The 17,825-nt window shown below is 58.6% G+C and overlaps 4 protein-coding genes across 41 annotated transcripts; 3 read left to right on the forward strand and 1 right to left on the reverse strand.

The window, feature by feature from the left end:
- Positions 1-1,141: 1,141 nt before the first annotated feature.
- CORO1A (coronin 1A) lies at positions 1,142-6,595 on the forward strand. Of its 3 annotated transcripts, none has more exons than XM_086375072.1 (11): positions 1,142-1,256; positions 2,788-2,986; positions 4,150-4,272; positions 4,370-4,499; positions 4,586-4,770; positions 4,929-5,048; positions 5,240-5,344; positions 5,458-5,603; positions 5,715-5,772; positions 5,866-6,081; positions 6,382-6,595. In XM_086375072.1, exons 2-11 carry the CDS (start codon positions 2,789-2,791, stop codon positions 6,484-6,486), a joined length of 1,386 nt encoding a protein of 461 aa, XP_086231198.1. In that variant the 5' UTR covers positions 1,142-1,256; position 2,788; the 3' UTR covers positions 6,487-6,595. The 3 variants fall into 3 exon arrangements, with proteins under 3 accessions (XP_086231198.1, XP_086231199.1, XP_086231200.1); XM_086375073.1 differs by lacking the exon at positions 1,142-1,256 and adding an exon at positions 1,739-1,885; XM_086375074.1 differs by lacking the exon at positions 1,142-1,256 and adding an exon at positions 1,753-1,855.
- A 249-nt stretch (positions 6,596-6,844) lies between these two features.
- Positions 6,845-14,740, reverse strand: BOLA2B (bolA family member 2B). Of its 16 annotated transcripts, none has more exons than XM_086375119.1 (6): positions 14,514-14,740; positions 13,921-14,014; positions 9,511-10,739; positions 9,324-9,421; positions 7,914-7,935; positions 6,845-7,403 (listed from the first exon to the last, which is right to left on the reverse strand). In XM_086375119.1, exons 3-6 carry the CDS (start codon positions 9,571-9,573, stop codon positions 7,335-7,337), a joined length of 252 nt encoding a protein of 83 aa, XP_086231245.1. In that variant the 5' UTR covers positions 9,574-10,739; positions 13,921-14,014; positions 14,514-14,740; the 3' UTR covers positions 6,845-7,334. The 16 variants fall into 16 exon arrangements, with proteins under 16 accessions (XP_086231245.1, XP_086231237.1, XP_086231247.1 ...); XM_086375111.1 differs by having other exon boundaries at positions 6,845-7,442; XM_086375121.1 differs by having other exon boundaries at positions 7,865-7,935.
- Positions 9,735-13,105, forward strand: SLX1A (structure-specific endonuclease subunit SLX1A). Of its 5 annotated transcripts, none has more exons than XR_015154577.1 (6): positions 9,735-10,180; positions 10,694-10,745; positions 10,907-11,245; positions 12,502-12,629; positions 12,743-12,893; positions 12,975-13,105. XR_015154577.1 is itself a non-coding variant. In XM_086375101.1 (6 exons), the coding sequence occupies exons 1-6, from the start codon at positions 10,014-10,016 to the stop codon at positions 13,002-13,004; spliced, it is 804 nt and encodes a 267-aa protein (XP_086231227.1). In that variant the 5' UTR covers positions 9,735-10,013; the 3' UTR covers positions 13,005-13,105. The 5 variants fall into 5 exon arrangements, 3 of the variants coding, with proteins under 3 accessions (XP_086231227.1, XP_086231228.1, XP_086231229.1); XM_086375101.1 differs by having other exon boundaries at positions 12,806-12,893; XR_015154578.1 differs by lacking the exon at positions 9,735-10,180 and adding an exon at positions 10,382-10,516.
- Positions 13,924-17,776, forward strand: LOC147345184 (sulfotransferase 1A1). Of its 17 annotated transcripts, XM_086375085.1 has the most exons (10): positions 13,924-14,031; positions 14,224-14,470; positions 15,136-15,234; positions 15,330-15,514; positions 15,622-15,747; positions 15,836-15,933; positions 16,449-16,575; positions 16,698-16,792; positions 17,289-17,469; positions 17,595-17,776. In XM_086375085.1, the coding sequence occupies exons 4-10, from the start codon at positions 15,367-15,369 to the stop codon at positions 17,705-17,707; spliced, it is 888 nt and encodes a 295-aa protein (XP_086231211.1). In that variant the 5' UTR covers positions 13,924-14,031; positions 14,224-14,470; positions 15,136-15,234; positions 15,330-15,366; the 3' UTR covers positions 17,708-17,776. The 17 variants fall into 17 exon arrangements, with proteins under 17 accessions (XP_086231211.1, XP_086231212.1, XP_086231217.1 ...); XM_086375086.1 differs by lacking the exon at positions 15,136-15,234 and having other exon boundaries at positions 15,290-15,514; XM_086375091.1 differs by lacking the exon at positions 15,136-15,234 and having other exon boundaries at positions 17,564-17,776.
- Positions 17,777-17,825: the final 49 nt, after the last annotated feature.

The raw sequence follows: 17,825 nt of genomic DNA on the forward strand, positions 1-17,825 counted from the left end.
AACTCAAATGCATTGACTTAATTGGGAAAGGGAACCTATTTAAGGTTAAGGGATTCAGGCACAGCTTGACCAGTTACTCAAATGATGTCTAGAATATGTCTGCTCATATCTTGCATCTGCAGTCCTCTGTGTGGGCTCACTTTTCCTACATGCCAGGTAGTATTATTAAGCACTTGCTACACTTTGGATGAGGTGCAGAAGGCTTTCTGTTCTCATAACGTCATGAGGTGAGTCAGACACTGTTTCAGATGGAGAAACTGAGGCTGCTGAAGGAGGTTAGGGAATCCGCCCAAGATCACTCAGGAGGTGTGACATCCGAGAGTCAAATCCATAAAGCATCTGATTCTGGAGTGGCCTTTCTTGAACCTTCACATGGCAACCTCCATGACACAGTCTCTGAACCAAAGGATGGGAATGAACCCCTTCCTCTTGAGTCTCAAGCCCAGGCTCCAGCCTCTGCTTAGTTCTTGGAGCTGTTATTTGTGCCTGTCCTTCCAGTGGGCTGAGAGCTCTTTGGAGCAGAAACTCTGACTCTTTCACCTCTATAACACCAAATTATGTCATTTGCCCCTGGGAGGCAGGCAGGGTGGGGTGCTTCTAAGTGAAGACACACCCAGAGAGGTTAAGTGACCCTCCCAAGGCCACCCATTTGTACGTGTAGGGGCCTGAGTAGACCCCAGGTCTCCAGGGTGCAGGTGGACACAACGTTCCCCCTCCTCTTTGCTGCCCCCCACCACTTGTTCCCTGACTGGAGGTGGGGCAGAGAGATGGTAACACAGCCTTTGCTAGGGATGGGGGCTAAACTAAGACCCACTTTGAGGGAACTGATGGGCCATTTTATGAATGCCAGGGAAAGGATGGCGAGTAGGCTGGGGGTGGGCTGGAGAAGGGAAGAAGGAACAGGCTATTTTTGCATATTTGACATTAAAAAAGTGCAGATTAGATTCTCAGCGACTGGCCAGCAGCATCTGTTTTGGTTTGGAATTGGCAGCTGAGGCGCTGAGCGCCGCGGCGGGAAGGGAGGGGAGGCTGCGGGCTGGTGGCCGAGGCGGCGCCTCGGCGGAGGGAAGGGCTCTCCCCTTTAAGAGCTCCGCCCAAAGGGGCGCTGCCACCCCTGAGGAGGCGGGCGCCGCCGCTTCTCATTCATTGTCTTGACAAGAGCATCCTCCGCGGACGGTCTCAGGCTCCGCCGGCTCCTTCCTCCTCCTCCTCCTCGCCCTCCTCCGTCTGGGGGGTCGCTCATCTCTCAGCCGCAGGTAAGGCTGGAGCCCGGCGACCCGGGCTCGGCATCGCTGCCCTGGGCCACCTGTGGGGCAGGCGAGAGCTTGGCAGAAGCCGGCCGTGGGGGTGGACAGACTGTCAGAGCCGCTGGCTCTGAGGTGGGGACGGGGCCCGTCCACGCCCCGCGTGGAGGGACTCGCCTGAGCGTGTGGGTGCGCGTGGGAGGGTCCACCCGTGTGTCCCAGAGCTCCGTGAGGGGGCGAGGGTGAGGGACCACGCAGCCAAGATGGAGGTGGGGGAGCCCGGGGGTCAGGACACCCGCCGGCCGGCCTCTCCCCAGAACGGAGTCTTTGGGGTGGCGGTGAGGGGCAGGGTGGGGTGAGCCCAGTAGCTGCCCTGAGCTTGGAGACAGGAAGGGGTTGAGAGCAAAACAAGAAAAGGCCAAGTTCCCCTTTCCGTGGTTTCCGGGGCCTGGTACCTGCGGTGGGGGAGGAGGCAGGGTGGGGCGATGGCTTCCTGTCTCCCAGCCTCCAATTTGGGGCTCCCCTGTTCCCAGACCCCGGCTTCCCTCCTGGACGGGTCCCCTGCCCCCAGCCAGCTCCTCTCACAGGCGCCTCATCCGCTTTCTGGACAGGTGGATCCACAAGCCTCCTCCAGTCCCAGGGTGGGTGAGGGTGGCGGGAGCTCCAAGGGAGAAGGGCTAGGCACGAGGGAGGCAGTGGAGGAGAGGCCGTGGGACCCCCACACCAGGCTGGCAGGAGATGCTTTGGGGCCCCAGCATGGGGCCTGGAGCCTGGAGAGCCAGAGGCAGGTCCCTTGGCTCTGCTCGCTGTCCACCCAGCCGTGGAGGAAAATCGTTCTCGCTACACCTCCGAGAAGTGAGCACCGGCTGCTTCCTTCCTGTGGATGGCTTCAGTGGGGTGGAGAAGGCACTTAAGGGCACCTGCTTAAGTTGGGGCAAGAAGATGAGGTGTGAGAAGGAGGAGATGCTGGGACCCCAGCCATCTGCCTGCTTCTGGTGCCGAGACCCGCTGGGGAAGCCCTCCGGCCACGAGGGACATGCCTCCCAGGCAAACCCACATGCCATTTCACTCCATGTGTCCAGCCTGGGCCTAGAGGTGGGGAGGGCCCCTGCCTTTTAGGCGGCTCCTCATGTGGGTGTGAGGTCTGGACGCTGAGGCTGAGTGCACCCTCCAAGCTGTTGTCCTGAGGCCCCGGAGGGTGGCCCGTCAGAGAGGATGGGCCCTGTGTCTGTCAGCCAGTCCGTGGTCAAGTTGGCACTAGGTGCTACCCCTCACCCCAGGCTCTGCTGTGGAGGCCGAGGGTACGGAAGCCAGGCCTGGGATGGGTTGAGACGGTGGGCCTTGCAGGTCAGCCAGGGATGAGGAGGGGTGGGCAAGGCATGTATAAGGGTAGCCGGATGTCAGTGACAGAGGAGAGCGGCAGGGAAGTTAGCTGAGACCATGACCGCCAGACTGAGGGGTGGGTGTCCTGGGAGAGATGGGGGCCACTGGAAGGTCAGGGTTGACCTGAGGGGAGAAAAGCTTTTCATCCCTCTTTCACCAGGATGAGCCGGCAGGTGGTCCGTTCCAGCAAGTTCCGCCACGTGTTTGGACAGCCGGCCAAGGCTGACCAGTGCTATGAGGATGTGCGCGTCTCACAGAACACCTGGGATAGTGGCTTCTGTGCTGTCAACCCCAAATTCGTGGCCCTGATCTGTGAGGCCAGTGGGGGAGGGGCCTTCCTGGTGCTGCCCCTGGGCAAGGTGAGCCCCTGGAGCCCTGGGGACAGGTCCTTCTCCTAAGGGGGCCTCAGGTCACTAGTGGCTCCCTGGCGGCCCCGATGAGGTGACTGTCACCCAGCCATCCCGGGCCGCAGTGCTGTCCTCTGCAAAACCGGGTTGAGCCACATGAACCTTACGCTTCCTGCAGCGCCTCCATGCAGCGCTCGGATGGAGCTGAAGCTCAGGGTAGGGGGTGACACGGGAAGTGCCAAATAGCAAGTCCTGCAGACCCAGGATTAGCCCTCCCAAGTCTCAGCCTGGAGCTTTCTCCTGCACAGAGAGAGGCCTGGGATGGAGTCTGGGCGGGCCCAGCAGTGCTCTTAGGGTTTGGAGGGACCTCCCTGAGCCCCTGGGAACCCAGCGAGCTCAGTGGCTCCCAGCTCACAGGCAGGGATGAGGTAAGAGACCCTCTCCCCGGCCCCAACCCTGGTCTCCCTCAAATCCTGCCCTCCCTGCTGTCTGCGGACCCCCCCGCCCCAGCACACTCCCGTGCTCTTGGGGGGTGAGACAGGAAGGGGAGATGGGCCCTCAGTTGTTACCTTAAAAGGCCCGATGGAAACATAGAGAAGAGGAAGTGGTTGTCGGAGTAAGAGCTGGGCCCGCGCTTCACACAGGAAACCCTGCTGTAGCAGCCGTCCCCGGAAGCAGCCATTTTAAACCCGTTATAACAGACTTCCCCATCCTTGTCCTTTCGTGGGGACCTGTTCCCACAGGCCAATCATTCACACACGCTTCCCTGGGGAGCCCCAGCCCTGATATAACCACACCCTCAGCCTGTCTCACGCTGGGGACCCTGGCCTGTTGTGCCATGGAAGAATCTGGGGTGGTGGTGAGGGTGGGGGTACCAGGCCCCAGGACATGGATAAGAAGCTGAGATGGAGCTGGCAGGAACTTGGCCAGGGTCTGACAGAGGGGCAGGACCAAGCCCACATGTCCATCCTGCGCTACCTGTGGCCAGCCCTCTGAGTTGCCCAGACAGCTCTGGGACTGGGGAGGAGCCCCAAATGCTCCCACCCTAGGCCCCTCTCTGCCTCCCAGGGACCCCACAACTTTCCCCTCTGTGCCTCTCTGAAGGGGCGTGGGGAGGTGGGATTGGGTTTAGAGGGCCAGAGCACCTCCCTCAGAAGCCCCGCTGTGTCCTCCAGACTGGCCGTGTAGACAAGAATGTGCCTATGGTCTGTGGCCACACGGCCCCGGTGCTGGACATCGCCTGGTGCCCACACAATGATAACGTCATTGCCAGTGGCTCCGAGGACTGCTCCGTCATGGTGAGTGTAGGGGGGACCCAGGGGCCAGGAGGGGGCTCAGGCACTAGAGCTGATGTTGGGTGCCACCAAGACTCGCTCGCTCGCCTCTTCTCTGCAGGTGTGGGAGATCCCCGATGGGGGCCTAATGCTGCCCCTGCGGGAGCCTGTCGTCACCCTGGAGGGCCACACCAAGCGTGTGGGCATTGTGGCCTGGCACCCCACGGCCCAGAACGTGCTGCTCAGCGCAGGTGCCAAGGGGGAGATGCGGGGAGGGCTGGCTACCTGATAGTGAGGGGGGAGGCTCCTGGCTTCTGACACTGGGGACATCACCCAGGTTGTGACAATGTGATCCTGGTGTGGGACGTGGGCACGGGGGCGGCCGTGCTGACGCTGGGCTCCGACGTGCACCCGGACACCATCTACAGCGTGGACTGGAGCCGAGATGGCGCCCTCATCTGTACCTCCTGCCGTGACAAGCGAGTCCGCATCATTGAGCCCCGAAAAGGCACCATAGTAGCTGTGAGTTGCCTTGACCTTTGACCCTAGGAGCTTAATCCCCCCCACCCCCCACCCCTGATGAGGCTCCCTTAGATGCTGCCCTCTCCAGCTCCTAGCTGGGGCCTGGCCCTTAGAGGGTGTGTGCGGATGCCTGACTGGTCCCCTCCCTTTCCTTCCAGGAGAAAGACCGTCCCCATGAGGGGACCCGGCCCGTGCGTGCCGTGTTTGTATCCGATGGAAAGATCCTGACCACAGGCTTCAGCCGCATGAGCGAGCGGCAGGTGGCACTGTGGGACACAGTGAGTACTGGGCACGGACCAGGTTTAGTACCCTCTGCCCCGCCACGTGCCTGGCTGGAAGGGCAGGGCCTGTTTACCCACCATGAGATGGGGGTTTCCGCTGGTTGGCCTCTCAGCCCCGGGCCCCACTTCTCCAGTGGTGGAGTCCTGACACGGCCCGGCTCATGGTTGTCTCCTGCCCATCTCTACAGAAGCACCTGGAGGAGCCACTGTCTCTGCAGGAACTGGACACGAGCAGTGGTGTCCTGCTGCCCTTCTTTGACCCTGACACCAACATCGTCTACCTCTGTGGCAAGGTGACCCTGCTGGGCAGGGGGTCAGGGGAGTGAGGTGGGCAGGGGGACTTAGAAAGGACCACAGCTGGAGGCATCTGCTGGTGTTGACCCTCCCATGCACCTACTGCCTGCAGGGGGACAGCTCTATCCGGTACTTCGAGATCACCTCTGAGGCCCCGTTCCTGCACTATCTCTCTATGTTCAGTTCCAAGGAGTCCCAGCGTGGAATGGGCTACATGCCCAAACGTGGTCTGGAGGTGAACAAGTGTGAGATTGCCAGGTGACTGCCCCTGCCCCTGACCTGAGTGCACTCCTTGAGCAGCGCTGACCCCCATGCTGACCTTTAGTCCCAGCCATGCTGTGGGCACTGCTCACCTTCCCGTTTCCACAGATTCTACAAGCTGCACGAGCGGAAGTGTGAACCCATTGCCATGACGGTGCCTAGAAAGGTGATGCTCCCAGGTCCCCCCTCAGGCTCTCGGAGTGGTCGGGTGGTGGGTGGCCTGAGCACTCTCTTAACCAGTCCTGGCCTTGCCCCACAGTCGGACCTGTTCCAGGAAGACCTGTACCCGCCCACTGCAGGGCCTGATGCTGCCCTCACGGCTGAGGAGTGGCTGGGGGGTCGGGATGCTGGGCCCCTCCTCATCTCCCTCAAAGATGGCTACGTGCCCCCCAAGAGCCGGGAACTGAGGGTCAACCGGGGCCTGGACACTGGGCGCAAGAGGACGGCACCTGAGGCCAGTGGTGCTCCCAGCTCGGTGAGAGGCAGATGGGAGCCTGGGAACCAGGGCAGGAAGGTGGGGTAGGGCAGGGGCTGCTACTGATGTGGTCACTGACCCAGTGGAAAGAGGCTGGCGTTTGGGGGCAGCCACATACACAATATTGGGGATCCTTTTGGGGCTGGGAGTGGATAATCCTGAGGCCTCAGGAAACAGGTTCCAGGCTTACAGGCCTGCAGTTCTCTGGATGAGGCAAAGGGGTCCAAGCCCTGGGGGCTCATGGGAGGAGGCCTAGTGGCCCAGGAGGGGCTGGGGCTAATGCTGCCTGGGGTTCCCCAGGATGCCATATCCCGGCTGGAGGAGGAGATGAGAAAGCTCCAGGCCACGGTGCAGGAGCTGCAGAAGCGCTTGGATAGGCTGGAGGAGACAGTCCAGGCCAAGTAGAGGACCATCGGCTGGGGCCGACAGCCTCGCCTCCCTCCCTTCCATTCCCACTCCTCAGGCCACAATGGCGGATAAAAAAATAATAATAAAATGGCTTTATTTTCTGGTACCTCGCAGACTCTGATGACTAGTCAAGGGGATGCTGGGTATGCTGAACTGACCTGCCTTGTGCTTCCCTCTCCATAGCCTTGATGAGCCTGACCCCTGGCAAGGGGCTGGAGAGATGCCTCTAGATGACCCTAGACCAGTGGTCCCTGAGCTTTTTGGCTCCAGGGACTGGTTTCATGGAAGACAATTTTTCCATAGATCAGGGGGGTGGGGGTGGGCTGGGGGATGGTTCAGGCATGACTCAAGTGCGTTTCATTTAGTGTGCACTTTATTTCTATTATTACTACATCAGCTCCATCCCAGATCATCAGGCAGCAGATCCCGGGGCCTGGGAACCCCCGCCCTCCGCAGATAGGAACAGGCCTTTGGGGGGCAGGGGGGAGCCACCCTGTGCTGACATGGGTGGGGAGCCTGCTCTGCTTTCCAGCCGGTAGGTCTGAGCTGCTCAGGGCTCTAGCCTGGACGGCGCCTCAGTCATTCTCATGTTTACGCCCCAGTGTGCCTTTGCTAGTCAACCACAACATCAGCTGTCCTGACCCTGCTGCTTGGGGAAATGAAGCAACCAGCGCTTACATGACAGCTGTCAAGCTGTAGGCCCAAGGGATCAAAATAAGGGGTTCTTTGTAGGGAGGAAGCTTAGGCCCAAAATAGTGGGCCCGACCTTAGTTTACAAGTGAGGAAACTGAGGGGCAGAGCAGGAGAGGGCAGATCCTGAGTTATGACACAGTCTTCCGTCCAGTTCAGAGCCTTTCCTGCACCGTGCGGCTGCCACTTGAGCCTTGTCGGTGGCTTCTGCCTGGGCCTGGCCTCTGTAAGAGGGACCTGTATTGGCAAGGAGTGGAGAGGGGCTTGGGGGAAGGGGGGTTGGAAGTCGGTTTTTGATGGCCAACTTAGCAGGTGACCCCCTGAGCTGGGACACAGGGTTATTGACGATGGGTGTCCTGGCCACAGCAGGGCTTCGTTCATCCATGCAGGGACCAGCAAGGAGGAAATGTCCCATGTGAACCTCTACTCCCCTTGGGCTTGCCATACAAATGTCCCTGTCTGCCCACTTGAGCCTCAGTCTCTATGTAAGCCATGTGACCCTGGGCAAGTCCCTTTTCTCCAGGCCTCCGTTGCTCATCTATAGAAAGGGTAGGGATTCTGCCACAGCTCTGTGAACACGGGGGGTGGATCCAATCAGGGGTGTGGCATAGAGAGAAGCAGAGCATCTGGAGCTGGAGCCTGAGCCTAACCTCCCCACCCCCACCCTACCAACACACACACACACACAATGCGATGTTGGGCTCTCCCAGTGAAGCAGACTTGCGAGTAGTTACCAGTTCTCCTGGTCCAGGGAAACTGAAAAAAAAAAAGTTCAGGAAAGGATCCCTGGAACTCAGAAAGGTTAGCCCCTACTCACCATGACTCCTAGCTCCGAGGAGCCAGAGAAACAAGAGAGAGAGGTGGTGGGGGGGGGGGTGTGTGTGTGTGTGACAGTAATTTAGGGGCCAAGAAACTGGCCTTGAAAACAGAGGAACAGGGTGGGTGGGATGGTTGAAACCCACAATTTCTCTCCCCCAAAGAGCCCTGGCCCCAATTAGGACACCTGCTATTCCTCTTGGGTCGTGGAGACCTTGTCTGTGTAAGGCCTAGGCAACCCTGTCACCCTTGTTGACACCAGGGCATCACCTGCCCCAATTGCGTGGCTCTGGTGACCTTACTTTCCTGCTGTAACCCTACCCCTATGCCCAGCCCACCTCTCCATCCCAGAAAAACCTCACCCCGGGGGCAGCTGTGGCCACATCAAGCCCAGGACCAAAGGGTCACTGGACCTTCTCCAGGGGCCAGAAAACACCAGCATTCCAGGCGCTGGGAAGGCCCTGCTGGGGGACCAGGTTCCTGAGGCTGTGGAGGACTTGTAGGGGGCGTGTGGAATCCTCTATTATGCTTTGACATTGGAGTGATATACTGGGAGGAAGGAGAGGTTTGCAAGTTTCCCAGGGTCCTGAAACCTTGGGCACTTTCTCATCTGTGTATTTTGAAAGAGGACTGAACAGAACGCCCAGAAATGGTCAAAGAATGGGGGGTTGGGTGAGTATTGGAAGTATCCGAGGAGTCCACGAAGGCCCACGCCGGAAGGGACTTTAAAGACAGACGTTTCACTTTATAAGTAGGGACACAGGCCTATGTGTGGAGAGGGACTTGTCCAAAGTAAAACAATGGAGAGTGGAGGGCAGGGAGAAGCCAGGCCCTAGACCCAGCCTCTGCACACCTCCCATACACACAACACACTGACACAGAAGCTGGCCCTGATTCATAATTTAATGCGTGTGCAGGTCCGGGTCCCTTATTTCTGCTGCTCACGGGCCCACTGCTCTGGGGTCAGGGTTTTCTGCTCAAAAGCGTGAATGTGCAGGAGCTCTTCTGCTAGGCAAGTGTTCACAAGCCTGGGAGAGAGATGAGGTTAGAAATGGGCAGGCTGGGGCCTGGGTCGCAGTCCCTGAAGCTAGGGTCTGCCGGGAGACTGGAGGGGTCCCCCAGGTTGTAGTCCCCGGGACCTGGGAACAAGAGAGGTAGAGGGCTTAAGTCTCAATATTTGATGCTGGGGCCACGAAGGCGGGATCCCTGGGGTGGTGGTCTGTGGTTGGGCCGCATGGATGAGAGTGAGAGTTAAGGTTTCAGGAAGCGGCCCGGTATGTGGTCCCAGAGCTGGGGCCGCGCTGAAGAAGGTGTTCCCGGAATCTCACCGGTGTCTCTGAAGCAGCGGCTTCCCCTCGAATTTGGCCGACACCACGAGGACTCGGAAGCTGGACGCGCAACGGTTGGGAGTCGTGTCCTCCACTTCCTATGGAGCAGAATGGCGTGGATGGTGCCAAGTCCGCCCCCCAGGAGCCCTGTTCCCCTCGTTGGACGAGCTCAGGCCGCTCAACTCACCACGTGCTCCGCTTCCAGGTCCCGCTGCAGCTTCTCCCGGAGGTACTCGGCACTGAGTTCCATTGTGGCAGCCCAGGGAGGGTGGCAGCCCACCGGGGATGGGACCCCAGTTCTGACCCCAGCCACACTGCTTCCGCCCTTACTGGCGCCACTTCCGCTGAGGCACCTACTTCCGCCCTTACTAAGACGTCCGTAAACTCAGCACTTCCGCCCTATCCCAAGCCGTTTTCCAACTGCCTTCGGTTGCCGCTCCTGTCAGAGTCAGTATGAGGCTCCAGCAGACTCTAATCGGTACCCGCCGCCTGAACAGCAACCCGGGTTCTGTGCGCTGGTTTGGACACCCTAGCTCCAACTAGGAGAGGGTGCACGGGTTTGCATTGCTGTGACTTCTAGGGTACCTCGGGATAGCTCCCAAGCGCTTTTTCTGAAACAAGCATCTTGTGGCCGTGGCAGGCCAGCCCTCCCCGGGTCACAGGCCACAACAATCGACCCCGAAATTGGCGATGGGCCCCGGATGCTTCTTCGGCGTCTACCTGCTCTACTGTCTGAACCCTCGGCACCGGGGCCGCGTCTACGTGGGGTTCACCGTCAACCCTGCGCGTCGAGTGCAGCAGCACAACGGGGGCCGCAAAAAAGGCGGGGCCTGGCGGACCAGTGGGCGCGGGCCGTGGTAAGAGAAGGCGGGTCACTGTCTGGAGGAGGACTTCAAGGAGAAGGCGGGGGCCGGCGAGGGAGAGGCCGGCTGAAAGGGGCGGAGCCAGGCCTGTGGCAGTGGGCGGGGCCCGCGAGGGGGCAGGGCCGGGGGCGGGAGTAACGGGGGCGGGCCTATCGCCGCGGAGGAGGAGCCCTGTTTGGGCCTGGGTCTCAGAAGACGGGATTGGGTGGGAAGAGGACTGATCTACGTTTGGTCAGTGACAGGGAGTTTGGTGAACAAGACTGGGTTAGAATAGAGAAAGCCTGGAAGGGAGAGGAACTGAAGAGGGCTGTTCAGCACCTGTGACTAGAGGTGGGGCCTGAGGTTAGCAGGTGCGAGGGGCTGGCTATATCTCCACGAAGGGAGCAGGGCCTCGTGAGCTAGGGGTGAAGCCGATGTGACTCCACTCTCCGGTAGGCCAGGGGATTCGGTTTGACACGGAGTGGGGCAGGGGGCTCACGGGTCGCGCGCCCTCCTTCTCTTCCCTAGGGAGATGGTGCTCATCGTACACGGCTTCCCTTCTGCAGTGGCCGCCCTTAGGGTAAAAAGGAGTTGGGGGCAGCGGGAGGATCAGGGCTAGGGCTCAGGGCCCTCCCCGGGCAGCCCCCTTCCCCGGGGCGACTCCCTTCCCCAGGCGACCCCTTTCCCCCCGCGGACCCCTTCCTCAGCTGATCCTGAAGCTCTGTACCCCCTCGCCTGCAGTTCGAGTGGGCCTGGCAACACCCACAGGCCTCGCGCCGCTTGACGCACGTGGGTCGGCGCCTGCGGGGAGAGGCCACCTTCGCATTCCACCTGCGCGTCCTGGCGCACATGCTGCGCGCGCCGCCCTGGGTGCGCCTTCCGCTCACCCTGCGCTGGCTGCGCGCTGACTTCCGCCAGGACCTCTGCCCGCCGCCGCCACCTCACATGCCACTGGCCTTCGGGCCGCCGCCACCCCGGGCCCCACCCCCGAGAAGCCAAGCAGGTCCTTCCGACGACATGGGATTCGAGCCGCAGCAAGACGTCGACGTCCGCTGCACCCTGTGCGCACGTGCGCTCCAGGTAAGATGGGTCAGAGCAGTTTAGGGTTCAGAGGACTTAGGATCAAGGGACAGGGCCGTCCACTGACACCTTTTGGCCACTCTACCCCCATCTCTATCCTTTTTTTTTTTTTTGCTTTTGTCTGCGCTCGGTCTACTTTTCTGTCAATGGGCTTTCTCTAGTTGCTCAGAGCGGGGGTTACTCTCTACTTGCCGCCCGGGCTTCTCATTGGCATGGCTTCTCTTGTGGAGCACAAGCTCGGGCTCCCCAGGCATGTGGGATTTTCCAGACGAACGATCGAACCTGTGTCCCCTGCCCTAGCAGGCGGGTTCTTAACTACTGGACCACCAGGGAAGTCCCGCTCCCATCTCTACAATGGGAATAGTGCTTGCGGCTATTCCTCAATGCCAAGGCCTCCTCAGGGCCTTTGTCCTTTCCCTTGGACTGGAAGATTCTTCCCTAGACCCTCCATCTTAAGAAAATGCCACCTCTCCTCTGGTCAGCTTTTCCTTGGCTCTCCATCTAAAATTGCCTCTCTTTCTTGTACATCTCCCTGGCTTCCTTTAAAGCCTGTTATTGTCTGACATATTGTATATTTTATTTACCTTATTATCAGTCTTTCCCACCCCCACCCCCATATTAAACTCCACAGGGGCATTTAGTTCCTTTTCACTACTGTAGAACAGTGTCTGGTGCAGAGCAAGTGGCCAATAAATATTTAATAAATTAACTGAGATGATGTGTCCGGCTTCTCCTGAGCTCTCAGTAAGTGTAAGTTGAGTTCTTGCCATTCAAGGATTAAGTGACCTATCTGAGATCTCTCAACCTGTAAGGAGCTCTAGGTCTGGCTGCCCTAGCCATGCTGTTACATAATCACTGCTAGCACTCAGAGAAAACTGGCCAGCTTAGTCCCTGTGGACCAGTATTTTAGCCTCTCGGTGCCTCAGTTTCCTTATCTATGTGCTGTGTTTAGTTGCTCAGCGTGTCCGACTCTTTGCAACCCTATGGACTGTAGCCCACCAGGCTCCTCCGTCCATGGGGATTCTCCAGGCGAGCCTACTGGAGTGGGCTGCCATGTCCTCCTCCAGGGGATCTTCCCAACCCAGAGATCAAACCCAGGTCTCCTGCATTGCAGGTGGATTCTTTTCCATAAATGCAAATACAGTAGCACATGCCTTATAAGGTTTTTTATGTAAAGCCCTTGGAACAGTGTGTGGTCCGTTGTTAGCTACATGATTACTCCCCGTTCTCTCTTACCTGCCTGCCACCTCTTGCAGGATGAAGAGAGCCCCCTATGTTGCCCGCACCCTGGCTGCTCCCTAAGAGCCCATGTGATCTGCCTGGCAGAGGAGTTCCTGCAGGAGGAACCAGGGCAGCTCCTGCCTCTAGAGGGCGCATGCCCTGGGTGAGTCCCACATCCCTGCGCCAGGCTGGTTTAACTCCAGGAAGGTGGGAAGGGGGTGCCCAGTTGCCCAAGTCCAGGCCTGGGGGTAGCCAAGGCCTTCTCTTGGCACCCAGGTCCTGGCCTGGAGGAGGCTTGTGATCCTGACTCTGTTTCCTATCAACCATACCCGCTGGTAGCTGTAAGAACTCACTGCTGTGGGGAGACCTGATCTGGCTGTGCCGGATGGGCACTGAGGAGGACGAGGAGGACTCAGAATTAGAAGAGGTAAGAAGTGGCTTGGACCCCAGCCTCTCTATCCCACCCTGTCTCCTGGGCTGCCTTTCACCAACCCTCTTGTCTCCACAGGAGCACTGGACTGACATGCTCAAGACCTGATTCCCAGCATTCTCAACCTCCACCCACTCCTTTTCTTTGCCACCCTTTGTGGCTCTGGCCAGTTTTTACTTGAATACAATAAAAAGTCTGAGTTCAGGGTACCTGCTGGTGTTTTCCGGGGGTGGGGAGCATGGGTAGGAAGCAGAGACCCTGCTGGTAACTGGGGCCTGAAGAGGACAGGGGAGCGGGGAGGGGCTGCTGGCCACAGCATGGCCCAACCTCTGAAGTCACACTGTCCTTTGAGGGGTTAGGAGACTCACACCCTGGTTGCAGAGCCCACTCAGCTCCAGTGCCCAGCTTGACTCTGGTGGTGCTGGTGGTTTAGTCGCTAAGTTGTGTCTGACTCTTGCAACCCCATGGACTGTAGACCGCCAGGCTCCTCTGTCCATCAGTTTTCCCAGGCAAGAATACTGGAGTGGGTTGCCATTTCCTTCTCCAGGGGATCTTTCCGACCCAGGGATTGAACCTGGTTCTCCTGCATTGCAGGTGGGTTCTTTACTGTCTGAGCCAACAGGGAAGACTCTGGACTTTAATCCAAAGAGTAAGAACAAAGGCCGAGGAGGAGAGGAGGGTGCTCTCCCCCAACAAGGTCCTGTGACTCTCGAAGCCCCAACTTCTTGTCTCTGTCTGCGGAGCCTCGTTCAAACCCAGAGAAAGAAAAGCACCTTCTGGGGGCTGTTGTTTTACCAACCATAAATGAGGCTCCACGCTGTCCTTGGAGCTCCCTCCATGGGAGTCGTGGAGCCAGGGACATGTGGAGCAGGGGCACGTGGAGAAGTCAAATAACTCCCAGGGTTGACGCAAGCATTCTGGCTCTTTCCTATCCAAAGCTGCCTCAAAAAGAGCCTGCCTTGCATGGCTCCACCCCAAACCCCATCACCCTGCCCACATACATCCCTCTGGACTCTGGACTTACCCTGTGGTCAGAGCCAGAAGTTCCCGGAATGTTCAGGCTGCTGGGGGCCTGCGGGCTGCCTTCCACCTGAACCCTTGGCATCTTCAAACCTGGCCTGGAGCCGGCAGAACCGTGAGTGCCCCGTTTCACCTCCTCTCCCCTGCCCTTTCTAGACAAGGCACATTAGAAAAAGCTGTCTCTTGGCCCTCTCAACAGAGGAGGAGTCTAGAGGGCAGGTCAGGATTCCAGCTCAAAACACCAAAAAAAACCCCGAAAAACTATTGCACCATTGTGTCTAGTTTCAGCCTTCTGTTTTCTACACAGTAACGCACATCTTGGGTTTTCGGGCCGGGCTAAGCTGGGTTCCAGCTGAGGAGGGTCCTCCCACCCCAGACGTAACCCTCTCCTTCCTGGAGGACAGCCAAGTCCCAGTGCTGGCGCCAGGCCCCTCCCACTTGGGAACTACAAAGCTTGCAGCTCAGAGAGCGGTCCTGCACTCACCACACCGTGCCTGTTCTAAGCCCCACGCAGACACAGGCAGGGTCACAAGGCCAAGATCCAGAGAGATCAGGTGAGAGCGAGGCTGGGGGGCAGCAGGGCTGGATCCCGCTCACCTCTCGCTGCTGCTGGCTCTGGCTCCGGTCCTGTCACTTGATCTCTCCACTCCCACTTCTCACCATCTGCCCTTTCCCCTGCTGCTGCTGCTAAGTCGCTTCGGTCGTGTCTGACTCTGTGCGACCCCATAGACGGCAGCCCACCAGGCTCCCCCGTCCCTGGGATTCTCCAGGCAAGAACACTGAAGTGAGTACCCTTTCCCCTAGGAGTGCTCAACTCAGTGTCCAGCCTGGCTTGAATCTCTCTCCTCCTCGTACTTCCTATTCTCCGCTGAGTCATCAGTTTTGCTCACTCATCTGCAAAACTCTGACACAGTTGCTCAATTGGCTGTGTTTTTCTCCAACTGGGAGGGGCTGGTTGGGCAAGCTGGATCTCAGGCCCAACTGGCCTTTGGGAGTTTTCCATATGTGAGGGCCCAGGGGAGCTCAAGGGGGAAACGAGAGGGAGGAGCCCATCAGGATTAGGCCTATCGCAGAAGGGAGAAGACAAAGCAGCTGGCCAGAAGTTCAGCCAGGCAGGCCCTAGAGGTTTTCTCAAGTGCACATTGAAATCCCCTGGAGAGCTTCCAAAAAACTGCTATCAGGGTCCCATCTCCAGAGAGTGATTTAATTGATTTAAAAGCTCTGCAGGCAAATGAAAATGCACCCTGAGTTGTGATCCACTGCAGGAACACAGGATCTGGCTTTGAATCCCTGCCCCACCACACTGTGAGCTAGCTCTGTGAGTGCAGGCAAGTGGCTCAGGCTCCCTCAGCCTTGGGTTCTTTACTTCAAAGCAAGAATTCAACAGCTGGCACCATTGACATATTGTTCAAGGAAGGAGGCCACACCCCGGCGCCCCTGAGAAGACAGCATGGAACTGATCCAGGATACCTCCCGCCCTCCAGCAAAGTATGTGAAGGGCATCCCTCTCATCAAGTACTTTGCAGAGGCCCTGGGGCCACTGGAGAGCTTTGAAGCCTGGCCTGATGACTTGCTCATCAGCACCTACCCCAAGTCGGGTAAGTGATGGGGATACCCAGGCCTCCATTGGGCTGCAGTCCCCACCTTGGGCTGGGAGGGGCATGGCCTCAGCCCTGCTCATCCCCCATCCGTTCCCACCTGCCAGGCACCACCTGGGTGAGCGAGATCCTGGACCTGATCTACCAGGAGGGTGACCTGGAGAAGTGTCAGAGAGCCCCTGTCTTCTTGCGGGTGCCCTTCCTTGAGTTCAAGGCCCCTGGGGTTCCCACAGGTGTGTGGCAGGGTGCTGGGGGCAAGCACAGTGGAGGGAGGTTTGATTGGGGCTCCAGCTCACGGATCTTGCCCTACCTACGGCTTAGGTGTTGAGCTTCTGAAAGATACACCAGCCCCACGGCTCCTCAAGACACACTTGCCTCTGGCCCTGCTTCCGAAGACCCTGCTGGATCAGAAAGTCAAGGTGAATGGCAGAGGGAGCCAGAGGAGGCTTCTAGGGCCATCCCAGCTTTGGCCCTGCCTTCTGGGAAGGTCTCACTTCCTCCAGCCTGGTCTCATCTTAAGAAGGATGGGGTGAGGGGCATCTGCCTGATGCTCTAGTGGGGTCAGGTATCTGGTGAAAATGAGACTCCTCTGTGCAGTCTGGGTGCTCACAGGCCTGTGGAGGAGGGGCTGGTGGGAACCCGGCATGCCTTGTTCCAAATCCAGACAGAGTGGCGTTAAGGGGATTAGATTAGTATAAAATAACAGTTTCAGGAACCCAGAGTTCAGCCCAGAGTTTAGCATCAGAGCAGGGTTCAGGTCCCAGCTGGATCTTGCCTGCACCCCAGGGCTGCAGGCGAGTCAGCCTCTACCTGCTTCTCCTTTGGCCAAACTGAGAGAACCTCCCTGGCAAGGAGGCCATAAAGGGGGGACACCTAGTGCCTGGTGTGCCATGTGGTGACGACGCTGGGGTTGGGTGATCACTTGCCCCTCCAGGTGATCTACATCGCCCGAAACGCCAAGGATGTGGCCGTCTCCTATTACCACTTCTATCGCATGGCCAAGGTGCACCCTGACCCTGGCACCTGGGACAGCTTCCTGGAGAAGTTCATGGCCGGGGAAGGTGAGGCTGACTCTGGAGGGCGGCGGGGCCGGGGGGGGGGGTGTGGGGGGTGTGTGGAGTCAAGGGGCACCAGCTAAAATTTATGCCAACCTCTGTGTCCCGGCCATCTGCCCTGTCTCCAGTGTGCTACGGGTCCTGGTACCAGCACGTGCGGGAGTGGTGGGAGCTGAGTCACACCCACCCTGTTCTCTACCTCTTCTACGAGGACATAAAGGAGGTGAGACCACCAGCTCCCATTTCCCTCCGTGTCACACTTAGGAAGGCAGGAACCTCACAGGGCCTGCTGAGGCCCACTCAGCACCCTCCCCTATGGCAGCCCACAGACCAGCCCTCCTGGATCCCCTGCCCAGGACTGAAGAGTAGGAGTGCCCCCTCCGCGGCAGCGCCCTGTGCAGCCCTTTATGTCCTAACGCCTGAGTCAGCAACACGTGCAGACATTCATCTGCTCTGTACTGCCAGTGCTTCTCCTGGGACCACCATTATGAAAGGGGACTGTCCCTCCTCTCAGCCAAAAGGAACCAGACCTCTGTGATCAAGGATCACAGGGTAGAAGACAGTCACACCTGCCCCTGGAAAAGAGGACCACAGTCAAGGAACAGGGCCTGAGGTCTCTAGGCAGAAATGGCCAGATCCCCTCAGGGTTAGAAAGGCGCCTCCCTTTTCTGCTCAGCAAGTAATCCAAACCTCCCTGAAGAGCCTCTCCACTGCTCCAGGACCCCAAAAGGGAGATTCAGAAGATCCTGGAGTTTATAGGGCGCTCCCTGCCTGAGGAGACTGTGGATCACATTGTCCAGCGCACATCTTTCAAAGAGATGAAGAAGAACCCCATGACCAACTACAGCACCATACCCACTGCAGTCATGGACCACAGCATCTCTGCCTTCATGAGGAAAGGTGAGAGCCGCCCCAGGGGGCGGGTGTGGGCATTTGGGAAGTGGGGGAGCCTCAAATGGAGCTGCCCTTCGGCCATTCGGGGCCACCTCTGCAGCCGGGACCTCCTTCCTGCCATCTCTACCCAGGCATCACTGGTGATTGGAAATCCACCTTCACTGTGGCCCAGAATGAGCTCTTTGAAGCCCACTATGCTGAGAAGATGGCGGGCTGCAAGCTCCGCTTCCGCTGGGAGCTGTGAGTGGTCCTCTGGAGGCATGTGAAACAAGCCCAGCCATGGCTTCAGAAATAAAATCTGATGTGTGTTAAACAGAGAGCCTCTGTTGGGAGCAAAGAACAAACCTGAGCTAGAAGGGTAG

Source organism: Bos grunniens, chromosome 25, assembly GCF_055505025.1.
Source record: "Bos grunniens cultivar Pamir isolate PY7600 chromosome 25, Bosgru_T2T1.0, whole genome shotgun sequence".
NCBI lineage: Eukaryota > Metazoa > Chordata > Mammalia > Artiodactyla > Bovidae > Bos > Bos grunniens.

Bases quoted from the DNA above. Each gene is read 5' to 3' on its own strand.
- CORO1A (XM_086375072.1), top strand. From the start codon at position 2,789: ATGAGCCGGCAGGTGGTCCGTTCCAGCAAGTTCCGCCACGTGTTTGGA. The intron at 4,500-4,585 runs GTGCCAAGGGGG...GACATCACCCAG, and splicing joins GAACGTGCTGCTCAGCGCAG to GTTGTGACAATGTGATCCTG. The intron at 5,049-5,239 runs GTGAGTACTGGG...CCATCTCTACAG, and splicing joins AGGTGGCACTGTGGGACACA to AAGCACCTGGAGGAGCCACT.
- SLX1A (XM_086375101.1), top strand. From the start codon at position 10,014: ATGGGCCCCGGATGCTTCTTCGGCGTCTACCTGCTCTACTGTCTGAAC. The intron at 10,746-10,906 runs GTAAAAAGGAGT...CCTCGCCTGCAG, and splicing joins CTGCAGTGGCCGCCCTTAGG to TTCGAGTGGGCCTGGCAACA. The intron at 11,246-12,501 runs GTAAGATGGGTC...CACCTCTTGCAG, and splicing joins TGTGCGCACGTGCGCTCCAG to GATGAAGAGAGCCCCCTATG.
- BOLA2B (XM_086375104.1), bottom strand. From the start codon at position 14,001: ATGCCAAGGGTTCAGGTGGAAGGCAGCCCGCAGGCCCCCAGCAGCCTG. The intron at 9,422-13,920 runs GTAAGTCCAGAG...TCTGCTCCATAG, and splicing joins CTTCTGGCTCTGACCACAGG to GAAGTGGAGGACACGACTCC. The intron at 7,417-7,913 runs GTAACTACTCGC...TTGCCAATACAG, and splicing joins TCCCTGGACCAGGAGAACTG to GTCCCTCTTACAGAGGCCAG.
- LOC147345184 (XM_086375085.1), top strand. From the start codon at position 15,367: ATGGAACTGATCCAGGATACCTCCCGCCCTCCAGCAAAGTATGTGAAG. The intron at 15,748-15,835 runs GTGTGTGGCAGG...CCTACGGCTTAG, and splicing joins GGCCCCTGGGGTTCCCACAG to GTGTTGAGCTTCTGAAAGAT. The intron at 16,576-16,697 runs GTGAGGCTGACT...CCCTGTCTCCAG, and splicing joins GAAGTTCATGGCCGGGGAAG to TGTGCTACGGGTCCTGGTAC.